This window comes from Patiria miniata, unplaced genomic scaffold (genome assembly GCF_015706575.1).
Source record: "Patiria miniata isolate m_02_andy unplaced genomic scaffold, ASM1570657v1 HiC_scaffold_1, whole genome shotgun sequence".
NCBI classification, from domain to species: Eukaryota; Metazoa; Echinodermata; class Asteroidea; order Valvatida; family Asterinidae; genus Patiria; species Patiria miniata.
In genome coordinates, this window is record NW_024037047.1 from 23,889,120 (window position 1) to 23,916,970 (window position 27,851).

At 39.4% G+C, this 27,851-nt stretch overlaps 1 protein-coding gene across 1 annotated transcript; it reads right to left on the reverse strand.

Moving 5' to 3' along the window:
- Positions 1-278: 278 nt before the first annotated feature.
- LOC119726187 lies at positions 279-26,802 on the reverse strand. The gene is made up of 8 exons (XM_038197792.1): positions 26,679-26,802; positions 9,952-10,041; positions 8,837-8,876; positions 7,500-7,580; positions 5,635-5,697; positions 4,066-4,110; positions 2,556-2,628; positions 279-2,171 (listed from the first exon to the last, which is right to left on the reverse strand). The coding sequence occupies exons 2-8, from the start codon at positions 10,036-10,038 to the stop codon at positions 2,165-2,167; spliced, it is 396 nt and encodes a 131-aa protein (XP_038053720.1). The 5' UTR covers positions 10,039-10,041; positions 26,679-26,802; the 3' UTR covers positions 279-2,164.
- Between the last annotated feature and the right edge of the window lie 1,049 nt (positions 26,803-27,851).

Here is a 27,851-nt window from a genome sequence, read left to right on the forward strand (position 1 = left end):
CAGGCATTCTCATCTGGACACAAAATGGCTTTGGGCAAACTTTGACGCATTAATGCATTCAGCAGACCTTGTAAACTGCAGCATCCTTCTTAGAGTGCGATGTGACAGAAGAACGCATTTTGTTTATTCCTTTGAACATTCTTGTTGTTGGTTTTGAAAGGTGTTATTATTGAAAACGAATAAAATACATGGAAAGCAAATTATCCTATATATGCTCTTTAATAATCTCAACGAGCCTGTACACAATGAAAGCAGAACGAATACTTCATTTTGGTTTATGCTACTTCACGTGGTTTATTTGGGTTTTCTTTGATTTAAATTCTAACCAAAACTAGCTTTCATTTAATATTTACTGTTTGCAGACATTCAGTGCAGAGAATGAAATACTTGGATGTCTTTTATTTTATATCATTAAACAATATAGAGGTTTTCCCATTTTTCTGTCATTAGTAATACAAATTGACTTTCAACAGTACCCATTTTTTTCTAAAGGCTACTTGTTGGAACATTTGTAATGTTCCAGATTGATTTATTTCATTTACCCTGATTCGGTCAAGCAGAACGGGCGTCCTTGCAGAAGGAGTAGACTGAGGGCGCTCTTGACACGTGGCCTTTGAGGGTCCAGACCAGTAAGTAGGCCCGACATTGCCTCTGCTGTCAACATCACGATTTGCATGCCGTCAAAATCTATGATATACGAGCTTTTTTAGTCAATGTTTTGTAAAAAAAAAATAAAAAAAATGAAGCCGTACTCAGGACTGTCAGCTTGTAATTCTGTGAAATTTGGGATGTAATTGTGCTCTCAAGGCGCTTTATTTTGCAACGGAGTGTAGGCATCGCTTTTCAACATGGCGATGGGCTTCAGGACTGTTTTTAGGGGTGATCATCTTCGGATGAAAATTTCTCTCAAAAGTCATTGAATCCCCAACCAAAAAAAAAATAAAAAAATATAAACATGAAAGATGATGAAATAAGCTTTAATTTGATGCGTGTCTTGAACACCTCAGATAGTGGTGAGTATTTTAAAATAATTCTGTGAAGTGTGCGTAATTACCAATAAGGTCTATGGCAGTCTATTTACTGGTCTGGACCCTACAACGAGCGCTGTTTAGGGGACGATTTAAATGAGGGCGTCCTCCAAGGCAATCTTGAACACAATAAGAAATGCAAATGTCAGAAAAGCACCCTCTATAGTCGTCAATCCTCCCATTTAGCTCTTTAAAGGAAACCGTCTTCTCAACATATTTCTTTAGTGAAAATCGAAATTAACGAATTCAATCGAGTGAACAACCAACAACATTACGAGGTTTTATTTATTCGTGACTGCGAAAAGTAAACTACAAGCTTTGTATATAATGGTTAAAGGTGATACATAGTTGCACTCAATGTTTACCGTTCAAACTAAATTATATGTGGAAAGCACTGCTTCAAATCCGTATACTTATTAGGCATTTACATGTATATAATCGTCCGATCTACAGCTATACAAAAATAATCGGCAGAATGTTTATCGTACTGGCACAGCGGGAAGTTAGAGTAATGCTTTAAATAGGAAGGAGTGCATACGTGTCGAACAGTACATCTGAGATCTAAACGTTTAGCAAAACCGTAACTGATTGTACAAAGGTTGTGTGGTGGGGTGCATACGTGTCGAACAGTAGATCTTAGGTCTAAACGTTTAGCAAAACCGTAGTGACTTTACAAAGGTTTTGTGTTAGGTGAGTTTGATGCCATTTCCGAATCTTGGCTTCGTCTTCAGCTTCGGCTCCGGTTCCATCTCTTGCTTCAGACTCATTGTATCCCGTCAGCCTACAGTTTATATATTTCAGAACCAGAATTGTACACGAGTCCCCCAAAATTATGGGCCTAAAATATCCGGACGCCGCAGCTGCAAAACGAAGCCACGGCTTGGAAAACTGTCGTGGTGCTGGGAAGGGGCGGGGCAGCAGTAGGGGAAGGCGTACAAAACTAATTAACTGATATACAAGTGCGACAAAGGCGTCACAAATCTCCAGTTTAGCCGTGCACCTGATTAATTAAAAAGACATTCCAGTCAATGGCGTGCATCTGTTTTATATCTTGTTGGATTCTTATATTATACACCAGATTTTGGCATGTTCTTTATACAAGGAATTTCCACTTCGCGATGACTTCTTCTGTTTGACTAGTTCCTGTACAAAAAAAGAAACAGATAAATTTATTCCAAATCCAAACATATTTCTGACTGATATTTAAGTTTATGGGACGGATTTTGCGTCGGAAATATGTGAATTCGTCACTGCATGTTTTACCATCACCGACATGTTTATATAATTAAAAGGTTGGGGGTTAAAACTGATAATGAACTGATATTTGAGTTACTAAAACGCGGTTTCATTTAAATGCATTTACTTGCTTTTAATTAAAGGCTGTTTAATTTAAAGGCCAACAATTTTTAGCTATGTCCGTGATGTTTAGATGAGATGATCTGCCGATGCCCAGGAATTTTAATGAATATACCATGAAGAAAGTGTAATGTAAATGTGATGCACAAAGTGTTCATGAATATTCATTACCTCAGGTATGGGTAGACATCATCCAGCATTTCCTGCCCGTTCTCCGCAGCCCGCTTGTACTGACCGTCCATTGCTGCAAATATAAAAACAAGCACCACACATCAAAGATAACACGACACAAAAGAGTCTGCGACCAGACTGATATTGTTTACGAAACCCCTTTGTACGCTGGTTCGACCAATCATAGCCTGTTTGTTAGAATGATATTGATTGTGTACGAAAGGTTATAGCCATAGTAGTTGGGTAGATAGGGGAAATATTTGTGGGAATTGTGCCTTTGATGATACAAGCATGGAATTCAGCACATAGTCTGCGTATGTCTTAAGAAAGATATTTGGCTAAAGGGCCATCGTAAATTTGTCCTTTGAAAAATATATATTATAGGTAGAATAACAATTTTCAAAAATTTCAACATGGCTGCCATTGCTAGTTATTGTACCTATATTTTTTCAAAGGAAAAATCTGCGATGGTCCTTTAGCCAGATGTCTTTATCATGACACACTCTGACTGTGTGCCAAATTACATGCTATGTATCATCAAAGGCAAAATCCGATCGCCTATTTGCCGTAATATAGGAACTGGCATCTTGTTGTTTGCATACACTAAAAGAACACTCGCTTCGCTATCACTGATACTCGTTGAGACTGTCACATACACAACTGGCCAGTGCATTCAGAACGGCGTCAGGGCACTTCACAAACGACAACACCAGACTACACTATTTGCCCGCAGTTTATCAAACTCTCATTGGACCACTTCGTGCACGTGGTGCAGTCCTCAAACCGCGCACGCGCTAATCTGCTCTTCGGCCAAGTTGACGAATCATGGGTGTTAGAACGCCCTGTCTGACCATCTAAGGACTGAACCTTATGTTTCATAAATATTTGCGGTTATTGCATGGAACGATTTATATAAGCGGTAAGAATGCATTGCATTAAGAAATTATAATGTGTAGGTAAGATAAATGATGTTTTCAAAACCACAGATTCGTCTCCGACTTCGGCCACATGGGTTTCGAATGATCTTCCATCCAAATGGAGATACTCTGATTTGTTTAGCCTTGAAATAGAGGATTTGATGCCACTTATAAAAGTACGACCTGGATCCGTATTGAGCACGAGTCTGGCAGAGTCAAGAGGCATGGGCGTCGCCAGGAATTTTTCTAGAGGGGGGCAAAGCACATTCCCCTCCCCCCCAAAAAATCCCTTTACTTTTCCAGCATATTCTCGATTTATCATTTTCTTCGAGGGTGGGCAGGGACATTTGTTCTCCCCTCCTTCCCTTCGCGCCTCTTTTCGTGTGCTTGTCCGGGGGGGGGGGGGGCTCGCAACGCTCATGTCAAGAGGCTTAACTCTCCTGAAGCCGATACCAGAGACGAAACGAGGGTTCGCAATCCCGTCGGATCGTCTGTGCATTGATCAGTGATAGCGCCCCCATGTGAATTGACAATGTGTGTGAGAATAATTATTTAAAGAGGTTTCCCGTGCATCAACGGTGACAGGGACGCACCTTTGTCCGAGTTTGGTATCTGCTTCTCCCAGTCTCTCTTATGTCCTGTTCGGTTCAGAAGTAAAAAGGGGGATGGGGCAATCAGCGTCATTATTCCGTTAATTTTGAATTAGTGGGAAAGATAATGAACAGAAAGCGAATGTGACACCAAAGAAAAGATTGGAAAAAGAAAGATTGAAGTAAAGAGTTGAGATTTCAGGGAAGATTCGAGCAGAACTGTTGTGATATTGCTTCAAAAAGTAATCACAGAGGAATGAAATAAAAGAAACAAGTTCGAGTCACTTCAGCATTAACGGCGTTGAAGCAGAAACAACGAAAACTTTGCCATGAAAACCCAAAATCAGTTTGAAGTCTCTGCAACGAGAAGGCTAATTGATCCTCTTTAGACAAGACGCCTCCACTGTTCAAAATCGGAAAAGGAGCGAGGATTTGGCTCATTAATCATTTCGATAGGCCTGATCAAAAGTGTATGAGAATCTTTAACTTTAAAATCAAAAATGGATAGGCGGAAGAATAGTTAAAGATCAAATCATGTAGAGGGGGATCTGAAAGAAAAGAGAAAGTCATACAGAATATAGAACTTAAACCCCAGATAGGAGCTATTTACAGATTTACATAACAGTGCTTTTATATTATGGTGACTTATCATCGAAACAGAAAACAAGTAGTACACGACAGTTTAACACATTGGACAATGTCAATCAGTTAGTAAGGACACTGAAAACGAAAACAAACAAGCAATACATTGACAAAATCTGAAATGTTACAAAGTCTCAAACGGTAATCCTGTTAGTTTTATTGTTACAACATAACGCATACGATTTCATACTCTAGTCATGAAACAAACGGAACGGAGAAAGATAGGGAGACGTGGAAGTAGAGAAAAAGAGAACAAGAAAGAGTGAAGTACGACACGACGACTACAATAACAAAAATTGACACAGAGAAACAAAGAAACTTCAGTGACTAATAAAACAAAACGTGGGCACTTAAAACAATCTTGTTAGTAGCTTGTTAATATCTTGTGAGTTTTACAAGAGAGAAGACGCGAAACTGAGAATGTGATGAAGTTGGTACTGTGTCATTCACCATAAACAAAAATCAAAAAGAACCTTGTCGTGCCAATAGTTCAACCAAAATAAAGGAATATCTGCCCAGAAATTAATGACTTTTCCAAACTTTCAGTGATTTTGAAGACAGGAGGGAAAAGCTAAGTTTGACACTATGTAGAGGCACAGTAAGCATGCTCCTTTTCGGAAGATAATATTTTTAAAATATTTGGAAGATGATGCCGCCTAAAACCACTTTCGTCTCGCTCGGTAACTTTTGATTGGGGGAGAAGCATAAGCAAGACAATTAAATGCAGTGATTTTTTTTTGGTATAATAGAACGCTTTCCAAAGATAGTTTGTTTCGCAAGGGGAGGTAAATTTAATTTCGACATTTGTTAGATTAAGGGAAATGCGCGTGCGCAGGTTTCCTGTATGCTTACTGCGCCCCTCTAGGTCAAAGGTCACAGGTCATCTCCAGAGTTCAAAGGTCGGGCTTAGAGGCTAATACCCAAACTTACCACCTCTGTATGGTACTCGTCTACCTCCCCATCGCCGAAATACCTGAACCTCGTCATCACCATCTTGGTTATGAATATTCATGAATTATGCATGAGATTCATGTTTTGGTCAGGCAAAGAGGGAGGAACCGGGAACAGAATAGCATAATGGCTCTACAATAACATAATGACTTTTGTGCAACTCTATTTCAGAAAAACCGAGATTTAACATTTTCCTCAATTGATTTTCTGTATCCATTTGCAGCTAGTTTTTATGCCTCAACTTTTGGATATCATATTGATATAATAACTATATCCATTTAGCATGTCTTGGTCAATCAAAGATAAAACTGATTACCATGCCACTTATGACAGTAAAAATTGTAATCAATAAAAATCCTTATCAACTATTACAAGGAAATATCACTCACAACCAAAAAACAAACATACGCAAACTTACAGACAAATATAAACAACCAAACAAACAAATGCATTTGAGTAGTTATAAATGGAGCGCAGCGCTTTTGTCGGGTTTCATCTAGACTTACGCGTTCAGCAGTCGCAAAAGTGCAGCCGATCGCGATTCACCTTTGATGGGCCGCGAGTTACAAGAAAAAAAATCGGAATTATTTTTCCCACAATGTTTGCGACCGAAAATAGCCGCCACTTTGCTGCGTGCGTCCAGCGTCATTGGACTGTTTGTGGAATGTTTACTGAAGGCTCACAAAATTCCCTAATGTTGATTTTGGCTGGCCCCGGGCCAAGTCCATCAATACATTTGCCCTTCTTACTAAACATACAACTGAGAAGGTACCGGCACCTGATGCGACCTTTGTGCCTGCCATTCATGACGTGGTATTTTGGTTTTCGTTTCACTGAATGCTCGCTATGCGATTCCGCATAAGTGCAGGTGTACGTGTTTAGTGACAATACAATTCATGATCTTCTTTCTTCAGACTTTTGTCCTCGGCACGTTCTCTCCGTAAACTTATTTCCTGGCACATATATTTCCAAGCATCTTATACAAATACATGTATATTTCAGTGGGTACCGCCGTTTAAACAAATAATATATGAAACTGCAAAGTATGTACAGCAAACCATGGATACATTTTTTAACTTGGCAACTCGTTCTAGGGGCAGATCCATTTTTGTCTGAAGGGGTTTAGCTCTCAAGGGAGGGGGTGCCTTAACAGGCAATATTATATTTTTGTGTACCCTTTTTTTGGCGTCCCAGAGGGGGTGACATATCTACCCTCCCCCTCCCTAGATCCGCCACTGCCTTCAGGTTGTTTGTTTTAACCGACGCTCAATACGACGGTGACTGCTTGATGTTCCGACACCTCTGTGTTCCGACACCCCTATGTTTCGACAACCCGCACATGAGATTGCTTTACTCCCGCTTAGGGTTAGGGTTAGGAATATGAGCATACTGGTGTGTCGGAACATACTGGTGTGTCGGAGCAAGGTGTGCCGGAACATAGGTGTGTGAGAACATAGGTGTGTCGGAACATAGGTGTGTCGCAACATAGGTGTATCGCAACATAGGTATGTGAGAACATAGGTGTGTGAGAACATAGCTGTGTCGGAACATAGCTGTGTCGCAACATAGCTGTGTCGCAACATAGCTGTGTCGCAACATAGGTGTGTCGGAACATAGGTGTAACCAAAACGAACATTATTTTCCTCAAAAAATGGCACGCTAAAGGCTCGTCATATTTTGGATTACTCAGAAATCTAACTGAAAACGAAATAAGAAAGAGAACAATTTATGTTTAGTTTTCTTTTGGAGTTCGCCTTTAGCGGCTGAGCGAGTGTGGATAGTATTACTGGCGCATCATCTGTTTCCCTGAGGGAGTATTGTGGATGATCCTTGAGAAGTCTTACCATATGCTCTGGGCACGCGTCCCTGAGGCCTGATGTGTCTGCCTCCCCATCGTGATTGTCTTTGGAATTGATCAAGACCATCTACGATCGAGGAGAAAAACAAAATAAGAAAACCAAATTAAGGCGTGAATATCATATCGAAGACATCCACTTATATAAAAACAAAATTTCGAAGCCTAAACCGAACACCCTAATACAATTTTGTCCGAATATCAACATTTCACAAATCATAGTCCATGTGCCCTGCCGACAGGCAAACGCCTGGCAACCAAAACATTTAAAGCTTTAGTCCATCATTTGTAATTAGTGCATTTTGTTCGTTTGAAGCAACAAAAGTGTTCAAAATCTAAAAAAGGATACTGATCAACTAACCCGATGAAGTTTCAGCTAAGCTTCAGCTGTACATTCCGAGAAAAACAGCATTCTAAGATCTCAATTTCAAATCAAAAGTTACTGAATCATGTTTTGAATTGTTTTGTAATTGCAGCTATACGCGACGTCGCGCACTGATCCGACGAATTATAACAACCGCGCGCGCGCGTGTGCGTCGTTCCAATACTTGTGCGCGCTGCGCTGAATAACAAAACGAACTACTAATTTAAATTTTCCTACGGTGCTTCTTAAGAATCACCGTTTGAAATGCCTTCTTTCGTTGATTACTTCAAAATGACAGCTTCCCAGAAAGAATAATTTCACAGGGAGTTTAGTTCCCTTACTATCTTTCAACCAAGTTTGTTTTTCTTCTTTCAGCCCTGCATGTTTGTGTGCACCCCCATGTTAATGTATGTATCTCTGTCATTTCTGTTTTAGCCTCTGAAGAAGAACTTGCTAAGTTCGCAACGTCAGGCCACATTAATTTTAAGATTTATATATTTCAGGTCCATCCAGTCAGTAAGCAGTTTGCAGCAGTTTTACTTTTTTTCAAGTTTGTTTTTCAACAGTAATTAAGCCAGTTACTTTTCGGATGGATGCAAATGATGGACTATAGCTTTAAGCATCTTTTGCATGTTATTTTGGCCCACATTAAACGGATTATGTCAACACGTTTAAACCAATCATATTTCAAGAGGTATATAAATGCAGTGCAGAAGAGAACCATTTGCTGGAAGTTGGCGTCACATGACCACAACATCCAATTTTGTAAACAAATGTCACCTGGTCTTGATGACCAAGATCACCGATATCCCTAAATGCTAAAAAGAAAACAAACTTTCTAATTTACATCATTTCAAGTAAGTGTCAGGAAAAGAAACCTATAATTTTCATTTGGGACAAAACCGAAATAAGAGATGAAATGCTCAAAGGTCTTTGTTCATAGTTCTGTTTTCACAACTTACGGAACATTCTGTTTCCTGCTAGCCACGCTGGTGATGCTTCCTGAGGAGAACAATCGAAATTAAAATTGACTTTTATTCACTAAAGAAGTGTTTACTATCGTTACTTTTTCACTTGTTACTATATGATGTCAAAAGTAGCAGATTAAGTGAAATCCATTTAATAACACATACTAGCAGGTTTATATTTTCAATAGGGTCAGAGGAACTTCCTTTTTATCACAAATTCATACGCTAATGGTTTTATCATATATTTCTTTCTTCTACAGGGTGGTGCAAAAAAAAAGGAAACCCACTTTTGACAGGAATTTTTACCTACTTACTTAACTTATGTGAACTGTTTTTATAAACGGTACTATATTTTGATTTTAATGTTCGCAAGAATAGTCTTATTATGCTAATTTGAATACAAGTCACCACAATCACTGTTGTCCACGTGTAAGTCTTAGAGTAGTGTTTGTTTTTTTCAGATCAATTTTAAGCTGCCACATCTCAGAGACAAAATAGGCATTTGCAATCATTTTTCTTCACTTATATTTAGATGTAAATATCTTAATACCATTAAATTGAATTTTTGAAATATGCTCAACCCGTAGGTAAAAAATGCTGTCAAAAGTAGGGGTTTTTTTCCCCACCACCCTGTATTATAAGAAGGGACATGCATTAGTTTTGACGATCATTGTTAATTTACTTTAAGTATCTTTACTTTCGTCTGAATCTCCTGAACAGGTCTGTCATAAACCTCAAACAAACTTTAATGTTGGCCACTTTACGGAAGATGAAACTTAAATGGTTCATTTCAACATTGTATTTTAACATTGTCATTTTATATATGGCTTGAAGCTTTGCATGGCGGATGAGATAAATTATAAAGTTTGTGGGTAACACCATGTGGAAAGAAATCTCTTCTCGGAAGAAGTGTGGTACTGGACAGAACCGGTTGGTTGAGTGTAGAACTCGACGACCTCCTGAGGACAGACAGAGCTGTCTGAAACGTTGAGTTCTATACTCAACCAACTGGTTCTTTTCAGAACCACACTTCTTCCAAGAAGAAATTACTTTCCACATGGTGTGACCCGCAAACTTTTTTTATAATTTTTTTTTTGCTTCATTCTCACCTCGCCCGAATCTTCTGCGCTTGTCTGTGAAAAGAAATCTACAAGAAGAACGAGCACTACGGCGCATAGAATGCACGTTGCCTTCATGATCTGAGGGGGAAAAGGAAAGATAAATGAACTTCAAAACTTGTTGATTGATTTTGGAAAGATTTGTTACTCATTGCGTAAGATGAAGCCAAATAACACGTACGCAGAATAAAGATGGGTTTAGTTGCGGCGGGATTTTTCTCATTTTAAAGATGTAGTAGCAGAAAACGTAACCACTTCAACTTATGGAAATAAAACAAATCAATTCATGTTGAAATCATATGAACTGTACAAATTAAGTTCAGCATGACATTTTTTTGGTTGAATTGTGGACCTAAACAAAAGAAAAACAAACGATTATTTTAACAGTTGAACAAAGAAATTGACTGGAGCGGGGTTTGAACCTGCGCTCTTTTTGTTCAACTTAAGGAAGAAAAATATTATAATGCACCTTGTCAGTTTCCCTTTGTGGTTAATTTGAAACGTTTGTAATAAAAAGCTCCTGTCTGAGTGATCCCCGTTTGCTAATTCCCAGATTTGCAGCCATGCTAATGTTGCTAGAATCGTGACTTTGGGCGTGATCTAGCTACATTGCACAATAATATGAGTTTATGGCTTCTGACTAGCGCCCCAGAGAAATTGACAAAATGGTTAACCGCCAACATAGGGCCGCATATTTGGTAGAGCACAGGAACGGTAATCCGGAGGTCGCAGGTTCAAACCCCGCACCAGTCAAATTCTTTGTTCAACTTAAAAGAAACTTAGTTAGTTTCCTTATGTGGTTAATTAGAAGAAAGCATACAGACAGATTTAAATTATTGTTAACACTGCAGACGCGGTTGATTTTTTTTGTCACCGTCTGTGAGTTCTTTGAGTTGTTGTGGAAAGTGGTATTTGACTCTGTCTCGCGTGGTTGTACAGTGTTGTTAAAACTTCATGGGTCTATCAAGACGTTTCAATACCGATGACACTAGCAAAGCAATTCTCGGAGCAACCGTTACCCTGTAAACAGCGCGGGACTTATTCAACAAATCCAGACGGATTGACTCGACAAAGACGGGCCCGCAACCCATTGCTCTATCTCACGAATCTATTTAGGTCACAGACGGCGCCTTTAATGCCCCAATTTGCTGAACCAAATTGAAAACTAACTTTTAAAAATCTCCTCGTTCATGCTCCATTCGGAAATGTACACAAAAACCACTCACGGGGCAAGTGGAAAGCGTTACTCCACAAATCCTACCACAAACACGCCATAACACACATTCAGCTGTATTTCCCAGCCGTAATTCGTGGTTTATGCTTTACAAACGGTCCCTATGGTAGTGATTTATTTTCATCTTCATTCTAAATTCAGTTTCCATCAAGTTAAAATCAGTCTTAGGATAATCAACCGATTATGGGACTCACGATGACAGTGACGTTTACGCCCGTTCTAACGATAATGCAAGACACGCAACGACAGTGGTAGTCGTATAGATGATATTTTCATAAGTACGTCTGGTCTTCTTTTGGGAAATGATCAAAAATGCATATTTTGGTACAGCAATGACAAGTAGAGACCGTGTTATGGTTATGATTATTCTGATGGAACACAAGACAATGTTCCAGTTACAAACTCTAGTTAAAGGGAGTCAGGTTGGTGTAGTGCTACTTTCCTCGCCTTCCACCGCTGTGACCCGGGTTCGAATCCTGCCTGATGGGTCAAAATATGGATTGGGTTTTCAGTCCCTACCTGATTCCGTGGGTTATTCTAAGAATACTCTTCTGGGCTTTTCCTCCCACCCCTAAAACTGTAATTTCTTCACATTGTCTTCTCTTTATTGGGACCCATGGAAGATCAATGGATTCCACTAAATGGGCTACCCAGTTAAAATAAGAAATAAAAAAAAAAAAAAAAAAAAAACACAATATGACAATAATAACAAAGAAATGTCTTTGCCACAGTTCGTTTTGAATACGGTGAGAAAGCGTGACGTCACCTCACCAGGTCAGGCTCCCTTCCTTGGAAAACATTTCACGAACATTCAACGGATGCTAAAACACACGATCACAAGCAGCAATTTTACATCCTACTTTTACAGAACCCTTTCACAAACTGGTACAATTGTACCTGAAAATGATTCACTGCCTTTCAGCAGATTATCACCACACCAGTTACAATCACAGTTGTGCCTATTTTTGCTCCCAAGATGAGAATCAAGCCAATTATGAAACGGATTGACAACAGCCATAGCGAAACATCGGTGTTCACTGGGCCGTTGCATGCAGTGCGCGTGAACCATCATGGTTGCACTGAGTTGACCTCTGAGTGACGTCAAGGTTATGCCAGCGAATAGCTTGTGACTTGACTTGGGCCTGAATGTCTTGTGATTGACTTGTGTGTCATGACTTGTAGTCCATCTCTTATCCCTCGACTACAACACTGAGTATTGTTTGCAAGATTACAGTGCACAACAAATGTTGGCGATATTTGGTTTTGCAATAACATCACTCGACAGTCAATAAATATATTTATTTAATTCCTTTTTTTTTTAAATTGTAATAACCCAGGCTCGCCGTGGTGGGGTGGGAGGGATGTTAACAAGCCATGGAAATGGCGACCAACCCCGCTTAACGGCTCTCAAGGTTGTGGCTTGGTTCTTAGTGTTGTGTTTTGGGCTTGTGGCTTAGTTGTTGGAAATGGAGATCAACCCCGCTTTGTTCTTAGGGTCGTGGCTTGCTTCTATAGTGTTATGGCTCGGGTTGTGGCTTGGTTGTTGCAAATGGCGACTAACCCCGCTTTGTTCTCAGGGTTGTGGCTTAGTTCTATAGTGTTATGGCTTGGGTTGTGGCTTTGTTGTTGGAAATGGCGATCAACCCCGCTTGGTTCTTCGGGTTGTGGCTTCTTGGTTCTTGGTTCTATCGTTTACTTTTTGTTGAAAAGTTCCTCAAAGTTTCTTCATGGGTTCTTCAGACTTCCCCCTTTAATCCTAAAGGGGCCGAGGGAATCCGCTGACCTATAGTCATGAACATTTCTTGGGTATGTTTTAGGAAGAGTTGCTCTATGCATGTGCTGAGTTTCAAAGTTTTTCGTCACTCGATGGCCGAGATCTTAGGGGGGGGGGGCGGAATCCGCCCCCCCCCGGCTGAGAGATGGTCAAAATAACCCGGCCCCTTTAGGGTTAATTATAAAACAATCTTGCAAACAAAATCAGTGATTTGTGGCAAATACCACACACCAGCGGAAATGTACAGCCCTTCACTTTACTTTGTAAAATATGGGTTTAAAACAACATCGCTCCGACACCGCAACGTAAAAAGGGAACCCAGTCTCCACTGCCAATTTAAAGAATTAATGAGCCTATTAGCAACGCTACACCGTTACAGTCATGTTGCGCCGTTCATGTTACACGGTAATGTCATCAATAAATCAGCGATCTGCAGCTCCCCATCATACACGAGTAATATTAAACATTTGCGCCCGGCTCTGGCACGTGATTCCTAAACATCGTGCATAGTAATTGGTCATTAGAAACCTGAGAGAGAACCTGAACACTTTACGTTTTTCCAAACACCTTGGTTGTCAATATGCCTCGAATGTAAAAAACTTGACTGGGAATAAGAAAACATTGATGTTTATTACAATATTTGTCTTTAAAATATAGCCCACTCGTAAAAAAATCCCCCTTTTGTTGGTGCTTGAAGCTGTTTCGGTATATGGTGACTTAACACAACTCTCACCTTGCTGCAACAACGCATTAATAATGCATAGAAAAAGACATCGGTGACTTTTGAAAGGAGAAACTTCTCAGTTAATGAGAAAGCGATACGAAAACACGTCTGACCCGCATGGAAGATAATGTTTGCACGGAGGTTTTTTTTTTTGGTTCACACCGTTAACTCAAAATGCGAGCGCGAACCACGCGAAAATCGCGCTCGCCAGTGGCGCGATCAGCCAGCGTACACACACGTGGGGCCAGTTGCGGCGATTGTGATGCATTGCAAATCTCCTGCCCGATGGTATCTGGTGACGCAGATAATTTCTCCAGATCCCATCGGGCCAGGGGATGAGGTGCTAAAAACAATAAGCCCTGACTTGTCCCCAGGGCCCGGGCAACTCGATACTGTGTTAATACGCGGCCCGCTGCGTCGTCTCGCGTAATGAAGAATTTTGACACCAAACACGTCGGCTCGCAAAAAGTCGCCCTGTTCTCTCTATTTCCCCTCCGATCTTCCCCCGGGGCTGTTGGGGTTTCAGGGAACGTGCCCCGACTATACATCATTCCTTTGTCACGGTTGGTCACGGAGCTACGAGATTGGAGACATTAATCCGTGTAGGATCCTTGCTGCAAAAGCGCCACGTGAAGGGAGGCTGGGCGTAAACTGAGATCATTAGTGGCTCTTATATACGCAGTTAATTTGTCTCAAAACCAGGTTTCTTTCAGTTTTGACTCGGCGTAACCAAATTTTGTTTTCAATTTACAAAGCTGCAGGAAGACTTGGCGCATAAAAAAAAATCACAACTAGAGGTTAGCGTTTGTTGTTACAAACGCAGAGTGGTCGGGCATGCAATTTGTTCATTAAACACTGCCGAATTGAGTATGAATATGTTTATGTAAGAACAAAGGATCACGAAGTAAATCCTTTCCAGTACAATCAATTATTTTGTTTCCAAAAATGAATATTTAACGGTGTGATAAATTTTAGTAAACATTTTCTGTACTCATACAAGTTATTTCTGGCTTGATGACGTCATAATTCAAAAACGGGAAGTGGATACCGATTTAGTTCGCAGTGGATAAATGTTCGTTGTGTATTCATAACACCTAACTTCCGGTTTGATGACGTCACAGTATTTGGAAGCAAAACGTGAACATTGTAAGGGATATCGTTAAATGGGCTACGAAGATATACGACATGAATCAAATGATAGAATTAAATCTAAAATATTATATTAATATTTTCAAATTCTCGTATAAGTAACTTCCGGTCCGATGACGTCAAGAATTTGGAACCTTGCCAAATTATCTGTGGCTAATCAAAGAATATCAAGGGGCGATTTGAAAATATTTGAACCGATCGTTTTCAAATAAAAAAAACAAACACTATTTTATGTGTCGCTAGAGGGCGCCCTTTCGAATGATGACGTCATCACACTGTTGTTTTTTTTGTGTCTGACATTCTTCACTTAACACTTTCATAGTTTATATGTGTGTAGTAAAATGCTCCCGCTTTTGAGTTACATGCCGTTTTTATTGCACTTCCGGTAACACCGGAAGCGAAGGTCAAGCGGTTTTGTTTCAGGGAACAAGAAATGTTTCTCACGGCATAGTCTACAACATCACGAAAAAACGAACACGATACTCTATTTGGTTCAAAAGATATAGCACAAACTATTTTGTCAAAATTTGCCCTTAAATTGCTTGTCATTTGATACTTGATGACGTCATGATGACGTAACAAAATTAATAACATTTTTGTACCATGGTATATGTTCACGGGAAGTGACTACTCATTTAGTTCGGAGTGGATAAATGTTCATTGTGAAGTTAAATAACGTCACAGTATTTGGACGCAAAAGGTGAACACTGTAATGTATATCGTTATTTGGGCTTCGAAGATATACGACATGGATCAAATGATAGAATTAAATTTAAAATATGATCGTTTTCAAATTCTCACAGAAGTAACTTCCGGTCTGATGACGTCATGAATTTGAAATCTTGCCAAGTTATCTGTGGTTAATCAACAAATATCAAGGGGCGATTTGGTAAATTTATTGCATATATATATATATATATATATATATATATATATATATATATATATTCTCTACACAGCACGACAGACTGAAACTTTAACACATCTTTGCTGAAAATGGCTTAAAGGAATTTTTTTGAAGCAATAAAAAAAGAGTTTGATCGCTGTTTACTCTTAGACTATATGAACTTTGTTGCTGACTCGGCAGACATAGGCCTACATAAAACACGGAAGACATGGTCTAGTTTTTGAAGCGCATGTCTGGAGCTGCACATAAACAAATATGGCAGCTCAAAAATAGAAACCGTATGGGTAGACTTCAGTATGGAGTTTAGAGTTGTCTTTGCATGGGCTAATAAAATTCTGCTCCGAGCTTACGAAAGAATGGCACGAAAGAGTAATTGTCTGCATTTAAGGTATGAAAGGAAAACTAGCGAGGGACGATTCCCAAAAACTTCTCTCACCAGATATTGAAAGACCAATGTTGGCTCTGATCAAATCCAGAAGGAAAATATTCTGAGAATCCTGGCAAGTTGACTTTTTGAGGGACAAAAATAGGGTAAAAATTACAATTTTGCAAGTTCTAAAAACATGTTTTTACGCGTGTTCTAAAAAATAGCACAAGGGTGACGTAATGATGACGTAACAAAAGATATAGTATCTTCGTAACGTGGTACAAGTTTACACTTGGTTTTATGATCATACCGTAAACCGTATGGAAGAACTTTTGCTTTGTTTTGATTTTAGGCTAAAGTCTTCATTTTGAATTCACCTAAGTTTAACCTTCCGGTTGACCCGGAAGAAAAGGTCAAGTGAGTTCACGTACACGAAAAGAAATGTTAATCAATTCATGGTCTATTTGATTACAAAATATAAACATCACTGATTATGCTGTTCAAGAGTTATAAGTAAAAGTAATTGGACCCTTTTTCACCTAAAATCGCTTGTAATTTGACACCGGATGACGTCATCATAACGTCAGAGTAATATGCACCACATCGGATGAGGGTCGATATATATTGAAAGTTACAAGTTCATACCATATACGGTTTAGGAGAAAACCTGCGGAGAAGTATTGTCCGGAAAAAAAAAAGAAAGAACTAGAGTTTCGCGTTTGTTGAGTTACAAACGCAGAGTGGTCGGGCGGACAGCCTTTTCATTATTCACTGCCCAGTTAAGTTAGGAATATATGTTTATGTAGAAAAAAGGATCACGAAATTAAATCCCTTCAAGTACAATCAATGTTTCAAAAAGGTATCTTTAACGGTGTGATAAATTTCAGTGATCATTCTATGTGCACAAAAAGTTATTTCTGGCTTGATGACGTTATCAGTCAAAAATGGTTAGTGAGTACTGATAAAGTTCGGAGAGGATAATTTTTCATTGTAAAGTTAAAATAACGTATGAAACTATGGGAAATATAATTGTTTGTATTAATAACATCTAACTTCCGGTTTGATGACGTATTGATAACACCTAACTCCCGGTTTGATGACATCACAGCATTAGAGATCCAAAGGTGAACATTGTAATGGATATCATTATTTGGACTTCGAAGATATGACAGGGATCAAATGATAGAATTAAATTAAAACTATGATCTTTTTCAAATTCTCCTTAAAGTAACTTCCGGTCTGATGACGTCATGAATTTGAAACCTTGTCAAGTTATCTGTGGTTAATCAGAGAATGTCAAGGGGCGATTTGGTAAAATTTGGACGGATGGTTTTACAATTAAAGAAGGGAAACTCTATTGTATGTGCCGATAGGGGGCGCCCTTTCGGATGATGACGTCATCACACGTTTTTTGCGTCTTGCATTCCTCACTTAACACTTTCATAATATATATGTCTGTAGTAAAATCCTTCCGCTTTTGAGTTATATTCAGTTTTTATTGCACTTCCGGTAACACCGGAAGTAAAGGTCAAGCGGTTTTGCGTCCGGGAACACGAAATTTTTCCCACGGCATAGTCTACAACCTCACAAAAAAAACGAACACGATACTCTATTTAGTTCAAAAGATATAACGCAAACTATTTTGTCAAAATTTGCCCTTAAATCGCTTGTAATTTGATACCTGATGACGTCATGATGACGAAACAAAATTTATAACATCTTCGTAACATGGTACAAGTTCACACAAGGTTTTGTGATCATACCGTGAACCGTTCGTTAGAAATGCTGCTTTGTTTTGATGTCAGGCTAACGTCTTCATTTTGAATTCACCTAACTTTGACCTTCCGGTAGACCCGGAAGTAAAGGTCAAGCGAGTTCACGTACACGACATAAACTGTTAAGCGATTAATGGTCTATCTGATTACAGAATACAAACATCATTGATTGTTTAGTTCAAGAGTTATAGGCGAAAGTAATTGGTCACTTTTTCAGATAAAATCACTTGTAATTTGACACCTGATGACGTAATCATGACGTCAGAGTAATATGCACCACTTCGGTTGAGGGTCGAATTATATTGAAAGTTACAAGTTCATACCATATACCGTTTCAGAGAAAACCCATGGAGAAGTATTGTCCGGAAAAAAGAAAGAAAGAAAGAAAGAAAGAAAGAAAGATTAATTGTAACAGATCTAAAGAGTGGTCGGGTTGTGCCCGACCACTCAAAGAAAGAAAGATTAATCGTAACAGATCCAAAGAGTGGTCGGGTTGTGCCCGACCACTCAATTAAAGGCCAGATTTTGGAGGTTAGTGGGGGAGGGGCTTAGAACCTGCTTATCTGAGCAATAACATAATTACTGGGAGATACCCAAATTATCCTGAAATAAAGTCACGCAATTTTGCAAATCTCTGTTCTTTGTTTAAGGTCTTAGGTCTACGCATTGAATTAGTCTACATCTCACCACCAGCTTCGAAAAAAAACACCGTGTCGGCCACAGGAATCGGTCAGTTAGTTAGTCAGTCGGTCGTTCGGTCGGTCGGTCCGTCAGTCAGTCAGTCAGTCAGTCACTTAGCTGACATATTTGTTAACAACTAACAACCTAATACCAATGAACTAAAAACAAGCTTTTCCCACATTAAGGTACTATTCAAGAATCCCCAGTCGGTTTCGAATGTCGAAGGATCTTGTTTTCAAAACGGAGAAATGTATTGATAGAATCACGCAGTGTCACTCAGCTAACCGGGGCATTACAATTCAAAGCTATTAAAGTGAAATGTTGCTGTAAGGAAGTCAGAGGACTTTTCCCTTGAGAAATTATCCCTCAAAAATGAGCTGCAAGCATGTTGATGCTACCACGCTTTGCGAGTCAAGAACGTTTTGCATTGTCACCGTGATGTATGCTAGTGTGAAGCTGGTCGTACCAATCGGATTTTCAATGGAAATAGACTTTTCCCGAGAGTAACAGGACCATTTCTCATTTCGCGTGGCCTGTGAGGTTTTACGCGCCTTTCAAACGGGTTATTTTGACATTTCCATGAGACAAAACAACGTTTAGACTACTTCGCAGAGAGAATAACCCACGATATTGTACGTAATGTTGGTTTATTATCTCTGATGTGTTTTACTCACTTCTGATAGGCGGAGACTATCTTTGATGGTAACTGCTCTATGTTCCGCTACCCCTGTGTTCCGACACCCCTGTGTTTTGACAACCCGCACATCAAATTGTGTTACTCCCGGTTAGGGTTAGGGTTAGGATTGGGGATATGAGCAGTCGGAACATATGTCGGAACAAAGGTGTGTCGGAACATAGGGATGAGTCGAAACATAGGTGTGTCAGAACATAAGTGTGTCGGAACATAGGGATGTGTCGGAACATAGGTGTGTAACCTCTCTGATCATCTGTGACCGTCTGCGATTTTATGATCTATTATCACGAAGTATATTATCTCTGGTTATTTCGGATCACCTACGATTATCCAAGACTTTCTCAAACACATTTCACATTCATCTTTCGAATATCTTTGAGTTCATCTCAGGACATGGTCGTATTTTGTTCATCGTTGTTGTGAGGCGCAGTTCTAGAGCCAATATTTGGGGGGGGGGACTAGCAGGGTGTGCCTTATTTTCAATGGGGAGCGCTGATAAAATCCTACAATCATGCACACAATAATAACTACAAGTTTAATGCACCCTTCTCACGACTATTTATTTAGTGGGAGACCGTTCGCATGTACGTCACATTCTGACAGTTTGCTCGTGCAATTTTTTCTATGGAATGGGGGGGGGGGCTAGACAAAATTGGGAAGGGGGGGGGGGGGCTAAAGCACCCCCTAGGCCCCCCCCCCCCCCCTAGATTCGTCACTGGTTGTTGTCAATCGGGAATACTGATGTGCCATAATTGCACCATCAGAACACGTCAGAAAACGTCCCCCCCCTTTCAAAACACTTTTAACTTCTTCAGAACAAAAAAAAAAAAATCTAATTTGTGATTGTATCTGTCTATAATTTTCGTAACATCTAGTCCATTACCATAATGTCTGTATTTGCAAATTGGAACTTCACGTCGGTAAGTTCAAATAATAGCCAGACAAGAAACATTTCAAGGTAGTCTTTTATACGGAGCTAAAATGCACGCGCCTTTGTTGTGTGAATTTTAATGTGTCTACGAGAACAAAAACGGGGCACAGCTTTAAAAAAAGTCAATGATTTGACGTTAAGATTACAAATTGTATCTCGCGTGTTTGGTTAATGGAGCTTTCCAGCAATTATCGAGCAGTTACCTTCCTAAAAGCATTTCTAATTAAGTCAAGCCCTAAAATCTCAAACAATGGTGTTGTAGGAACAATGGCTTTATCGTGCGGCGAGTCGGTTATTTTTGGTAAACTGACGCGCGTGAAAGTGGCGCGCTGCCAACTAATGTGCTGCTTGCGTCAATTTAAATCCAGTTTCTTTTGAATTTGACCGCGTCATCCATCAAGTGTTTCTCAATGGAACGAAAAGTCTAAGAGGAAGCAAGCACTTCCGATTACTGACGTGCGTCATGTTTGCACTTGAGTCATATTTTTTTGGAAGATATGGTTGTTTTGTAAATTTAAAGCAAACGAAAACCAAGACAATACCACCATGAAATAATGCCCACGCAAAATGTTTTACTCATTTCTCTACCTTAAAATGGCATAAAGATTCTCCTTAATTTAATAATTATTTACTGTCTTCTGAAAAAATCAGCTGAGTGACGCAGCTTGGAGGAGAAATATTTTGAAAAGTTATAAATCGGTGTGTATTATTTTTTTTTTATTCATTAGTTAAATCCTCATAAAAAAAAACACCAGAATAGTATCAATAGTACCATCGTGTAACGTTTGATCAATCCTTAACCAAAACTGAACAATTAAGTGAACCAGATGTTTCGGGCTATTTTTAGATTTAAGTCACTCGTGGAACTTTTCAATATTGTACACGTTATTGTTTCGAAACAATACAACAAACATAAAAATACAACATGAAAGAAGTTAATAACAACATTAATGTTTTGATCGTAGTCTTGTTGGACAACCTTACAGAAAAAAAATACCTCGACAAGTGTACGTGATGTTTCGAGTTATTTGGATATTATTCTTAATCACATCGGGAGGTCTTAACGAGAGTGTGTGTTATTACGACATGAACAGCTAGAAACAAGACCTGATCAGATCCGCTTTGATCGAGCGGTTGCTCTGCTTCTGAATCCTAATGTCTGGAGTTAATGACCTCATGATGTCCAGCAACACTTCTCTTATTCCGCCGAGCTAGAGCCTAACCAATCTGTTTAGGGTAAGGTCTCGTCCCAAATGGCCCATGTGCAAATAACGGCATCCATCATGACACTAGTAATGAGAGTTTAATTATTACAATCATTTTAGAAGAACAAAATATGATATGATTCAGCCTAGACATATTAATCCCCACGGCGCGTATTTAAGTCTCGGGGGACCTATGAAACAATGTCATGTTTAGTTTTGATGAATTCTCTCGATTATGGAAAACCAAAGCTGTCCATACGTCATGAGTATGAAATCGAGGGTGTCATTTGGTTTTTTTTTTTAGGTTAATTGCTCGAAAGTGAGGGTGAGAAATAGGATGATGAGTATGTGATGTTAGCCTTGTGAATGAGTTGCTTGAAATTGATGTTCGAATTATCTCGGTGCCAAGAAAATATTAAACTTGCCGTATAGTCTCTCTCCATCATTGTTGCCCAATTTAACATTTTACTACGTATTCTGTCGGTGTGTGACATTTGAAAAACGCGTTCTAACAATAAAACGCAAGTACCCTTAATTGAGAAACTACCCGATACACTTTAAATAAAAATGAATCATTTTGGGATTAGAAAATGAAAACTGACAATTTAATGTACTCAACCGACAAACTTTAATACAGTGCGAGTGGGTCCTGACAAAATTAGTCAAAAGGATTTGTTTTGCTTATTAGTCAATTTCATATGCTGTAAAAAGAACATCGTGTTATATATTTCGATATACCACTGACTTTGTCAACTTAATATAGGGTGAGTCAAAAAGAAAGTGACTAGGATTATTTTGTTTCCTTAAAAAACAATTAAACTTGCTACTCAAAAAGTATATATTAGACGCACATATTCTTCCACTCATGTTAAAGAAATATAATTACTGAAATTGGTCCATGCTATCAAAACTTATGCATGATTTATCCAAGTTTTTCTGGCATTACTTTCTGTTTGACTCACCCTGTATTAGGTACAAAATTTTTGGCCGATTAATGTTGACTGTTCCCATATTTTTGTTAAAAAAGTTATCCCACGTGACTCGTTCCTCGTTAAGTTGGATTATGTTACGAAATGCTGTTCTTTCAGTGGCGTAAATCTGTGCCGGGGACTGGGGGGATGACTAAAATCACAACATTTCTCGGCCGTGGAATTAAATGGGGGGGGGGGGGGGCTTGGCTTGCTGGACACCACATGACACTAGGGGCGCTGTTCATGATACAGATGTATATCTTACGTATACTTACGCCCCTTAACCTTACATCAAAACGGCGCATTCAAAGCTTCGAAAATAAAAAGTGGGGGATGATCTAATGGCCCCCCCCCCGTCAAAAGTGGGGGGGGGGGAATATATACCCCCATCCCCCGGCCCCGGGATTTACACCCCTGTGTTCTTTCGGCTTTGAAGGTGCACGACACGCAGACTGATTGCCTGCTCATTTGTAGCCCACAAACCCTAATGTGCCAAGTTCATGAATATCCGCGTCTGTGCCGACCGTGCGGTAGTTTTCCCAACCTCATCCATCAAGCCCCGACGTCCGCTTAATTCGTGTTTAGTATTCGAACGACTTCCCCTCATTAACGAAACGCGGGATTTGGGTTTCTGCCTGAAGTGCCAATCGCTGAAGTTCTTGACATTTTTTTTTTTGGCGGTCTTTTGTCTTTGCGTAACTCTATGAAATGTCGAGACAGCCGCTGACCGCCTCTGGACGTACATGACTATAGGCTCTACAGCGCCTTGCTAAAATTACCTCTTTAGAATGTTTACCGTAATGAATTGTTTCCGTTGACATTTTCTGAATAAAAAGCGACAGGCTGCACACAAAGGTATAGGGTGCCATTCCGGAGACGATGTAATTCTGACTTGATTCATTGTCGTAGGCTATAAGTCGGTGGAGTTGTCCTCACAGACCGATCTCGGAGGAGTTGGGTTTCATTTGATTTGCTTCCCGTTTGTTTGTTCACAGTGGCAGAGTTATTTTTCAAGGTTTTTATTGACGTTTTGCCACTGAAACCGGGGAAATAAACACTGTGCATTTAGGCCTATGTCACGTATCTATCGTTCGTCTGTTGGCGCGTTGGGACTACTCGGCTAGTCTGAGTATCACCCGTTATCCACGGAGCCAATTCTCCTGTACAGCGTCTGAGATATCTAAGCATGCGTGACGTCACTAAATTCCGAAATCAGGACTAAGATCGTGATTGGTCAATTTCGATGCCACGTTTTTGTAATACAACAACCTGTACAAAAATCTTACTCAACGCGGGCGTGATTTTTACGCCCGCGGCTGTCTGGATCTAAAAGCAAGGAGAACCATGCTTGTTTCGCTCTAAAGCTTAAAAAGCCATCTTCGGTAGAGTAGGGATGGAAATGATAAAATGTAGGCAAAGTATAAAGTAATAAAAAGTCAGGCAAACACTGCGACTGTCCAAATAAGATTGTATAATTAATGAAATAAATTCCGGAAACATGATCTAATGGCCGCTTCGTCAAAGTGTTTTACGCCGGTTAGGCGGCCGTAATCACTGTGTAAAATCTGCAAGCATTTGTCCCCCCGTTTCTATTCAAAATGTATTGTTCAATTAACCCCCTTTTCATGTAAAATTGTAGTTAATGACCGAACATAAGGATTTGAAAAACAGCCCATGCGGCTTCTGATTAGAGAAGGAGATCTATATGCACGCGCATTATTGACATGGCACACTTGGGCATATCGTCAATCAAGTTGAAATGTTTGTTGTTCACCTCGGAAATGTCACGGTAAAATTACCATTCCAAACCAATAAGTATGATAATTCAGACAAATTGGAAATTTGTTGATTAACGACGTTATCTGACTTCTGAATTTCGAGGCTGATGCATAGAAGTATTTAAAAATGAAAAAAACACGAGCACTTCATTAGGAACTTCAAGACAAATTCGAGTCAGCATCCTCCCTCGCTGCTTTTAAACTGTCACCGGTTATTGGCTTAATAAATTGAATGGAGCGAAATACTGTCTCGGGAAAGTCACACTAAAGAGTTTACTAATTTGCTCGAAATTGTCTCCAAATTGGAGCTCCCATTTTTCGATATCCATTCTCTGGACGTGCATGTGGTTTACTTCACCTTAACTAATGTGTCCGAATGTATTTGCTACTTGAGAATAAGTCAATTCTGCTCGCAAATTGCAACCGTATGAAGGAATGAAGGATTTTTTGAAACGAAGTTGGCAAGTAACTAGTTTTGAGTTGGCATAGAACATGCGTCCACTTTCCAAGTCTTAATGCAGAAAAGATCAAATGTAATTGCTACATTTCGTCACATAGTTCACATTAAAACTTTTTATTTTTTTACAGGAATGGAATAAAAACACGGGACTTCCAATCTGTGTACATTGGTACGTAGGCCTTCAAAGCGAGTCTTAATTGTTGCGGGAATAGACTATAAGAACAAGTGAAATCGGATATAATACGAAAAAAAGGTAACCTTTCATGACTATCACTTCCTAACGAAAGTGTGTTTTTAAGATGTCTATTTTAACGGCAATGCCTATATACAAAGTGTATGTGATCATTTGCTTTTCATGCATTTTGTTCGTTATCAATGATAACACGACTCCAAACCCAGAAGAATGCTCAAAACTTAACCTCGAGAAAACAGTGAAAAACCCTGCACAACCTTTTGATCACGAAACACGATTTCGTCAGTAACACTCTATATTTCCAAAAATCTCTCAATGGACTGATCGTTGGAAATCACGTACATTTTTGGATGTAGGTAGGATCACGTATGTTTCTTTTACATACGCTATGCGGACTTTTCCTCTGTTTTCGTGTAGTGAAAATTCGGTACAAAAAATAACTTTACTTTAACTGTGAAAACTCTTTCAACCCACTTTTTTCCCCTATGATTCCCTTTAGTGTTTCTCCTCATTTTGCCACAGGTAAACCTAACCCAAAAATGCCTCTGAACCTGTTTTCCAGAGAGGGCAAAACGTTATGTGGACACGGTTTAGTCCACATAACGTCAACACAACCTGCAAATATGTGGACATCTTTTGTTCACAAGTCCACATAGTGAATGTAGACAAACTCTGTAGTCCAAGTAAGCTTTCTGATAATAAGTCGGTATGTTGCTTTTGGGGATAAATGCAAATTATATGCCTTTGGGCGTTCTGACCTTTTTAAACGTTTGTTGAAACACATTTAGAGCTGCAAGAAACGATCTTATGCACGAGGGAGAAATGATATCCTGGATCTGTACTGCGAGGAAGACGATATGACGGGCGAAGAGGCAGAACATGATACGGTTTACGGAGGAGGGGGAGAATGATGGATTGCCTGCCCCGGGAGGAGGCAGTGTGAGACCGCGGCACCTCGGGCACTTCATCACGGTCAACCGTCCGCGGACCGTGACTCCTCGAAATCTTGACCTAACATTTCCTAACCATCTTGAAAGGTATTTATGACGAGTCAACTGAGTAATGGAAACACTCCAGTCATTGGGCGACTGCAGTGATATGTTTAAATCAGTCATAAAGTCTTCTTTTTTGTTAACACCATACAGACATTCCGATAAGCAAAACGATGCAATTATATAACAGTTGGAAAAGCAGACAGTGTGGATTGAACACAAGGTCCTTTGATTTTAAAGAGGTACAATTAAAATAGGTTTCCCCGAATTATACTTTAATACTAGCGTACGGCGAATTATAATGAAAATTTGCGAATAACATCGAGCCACAAAACACGAAATCTATGCAGATTTAAAGCTACAAATAATTATGCCCAACGATGTCAAGGAACAATTTCAAGTATCTCTCCATCGAATCTGTATATTTACACAAATGTGGATTAAAATAATCATCATGTATTCGGTTCAGTTCTTTATAAGTGATTTGTAACGTCTCCTCGTGCTTCCACTTTAGTGATGTGAAGTTGCTACTATCATCCATCATGTTTTCGGACACTCAACTTTTTGATTCTTCTTTCACAGAGAATCATGTCACTTGACCAAAAAAACACACACAGAAACTTGACAAAATCCTAAATGAGTTTACATTGAACATAACACTTCAGTATTAAGGCGAGCCAAATACTGTTGCAGGTCCCCAAGGTTTTTAAATTCTTGTTTCAGAAACTATTGGCTAGACATTCCATGCACTTTTTGTCAACTACTTGGGCCTGACTGACTCTGCCCAAAGGTTTGTTGCAATTGTATACGGACATTGTAAAATGACAAACACGGCACAACAATTGGTACGAATCATAAAATAAACTAAGTGGTCGAGCCTTACCTCAGATTGTTGTTGGTGTTTTCTGTCCAAGTTTCTAACACTCCGACGTCCGATGAATTCTTTTACCCCGACAGACAGAAGTAACAAAAGGACGGTTGCAGTGACGAATTCCGACTTGTTAATCTTTCACTCTGAACCAAATTATGGCGATGTGACAACTTTTATACGCGGCGGCGAAGCGCGGAGCCGTGCACATCACGTGATCCCCCGACGTACGAACTGCTCATCAAATATTCAACGCGTACGCACTCTTCTCGTTTTGGCGCCATTTTTCCACCAATGCGCGCGCCGTTTCGGCCAATTAGCTCGCAGCTTTGCGCGCCGAGGCTGGTGACGGATGGTTACAATTTCGCGCCGATTTTACACGTCAACGATTGGGTGAATGAAGCGTTTGTGCAGCGCCAATGTGAATAATCTCATAACATTATTTGTAAATGTAAGCAGCAAAAAGGAACTGGAGCAGTTCTTAGAAACTCATAAATAATGAATGTTTTTTTTCAGATGCAACATTGTAGTTGGAATAATTAAGCAGCTCCCCATTAGGCACCATTATTTGTCTGTCATTTTGAGTGTTTGAGAAAGTGACAAAATGGGCCCTTTTCACGAGTCGGCCATATTGAATTGAAAGTTAGGTAAAATCTTAATTTTTGGAATTTACAAAGATAATAAATTTCAGTCTGCTTCAATGAATAATTTAACATTTGTAATTAAACATTCCCTAATTAAACATTCCCTAACGGCCGTAATGGCCCTTTAAGTTTTTTGTTTTTCCATAAATGACAATGGAATTTTCAAATATATGAAAAATATCCAATTAAGTAGTTTCTCTTTCTTTCTTGCGTGACAACTTGAAACTTTATAGATGGAGCAACTTTTCAAAATTTGAGACTTTAGCGTTTATTTCTCCCTTAAACTTTCCAAAAGAATATACATTTTGACAAAAAATTACAAAAAATAATGAAATTAAAAATTAAAAATAAAACCACGGCTTCTTGTTATTCACATCAAAGCGTGGATAATGGTTTATAATCCTCTCTCTTTTTCCCTTCTTCCCTTTTCGTAAAACCTGAGCTTGGTTATAATATCTTCTTATTGAATTATTTATTTGCCAATAACATTGCCGGCTTCCCGATCAGCGGAGGGAAGGCGGAAATATCATCTCTTTCAAATTTA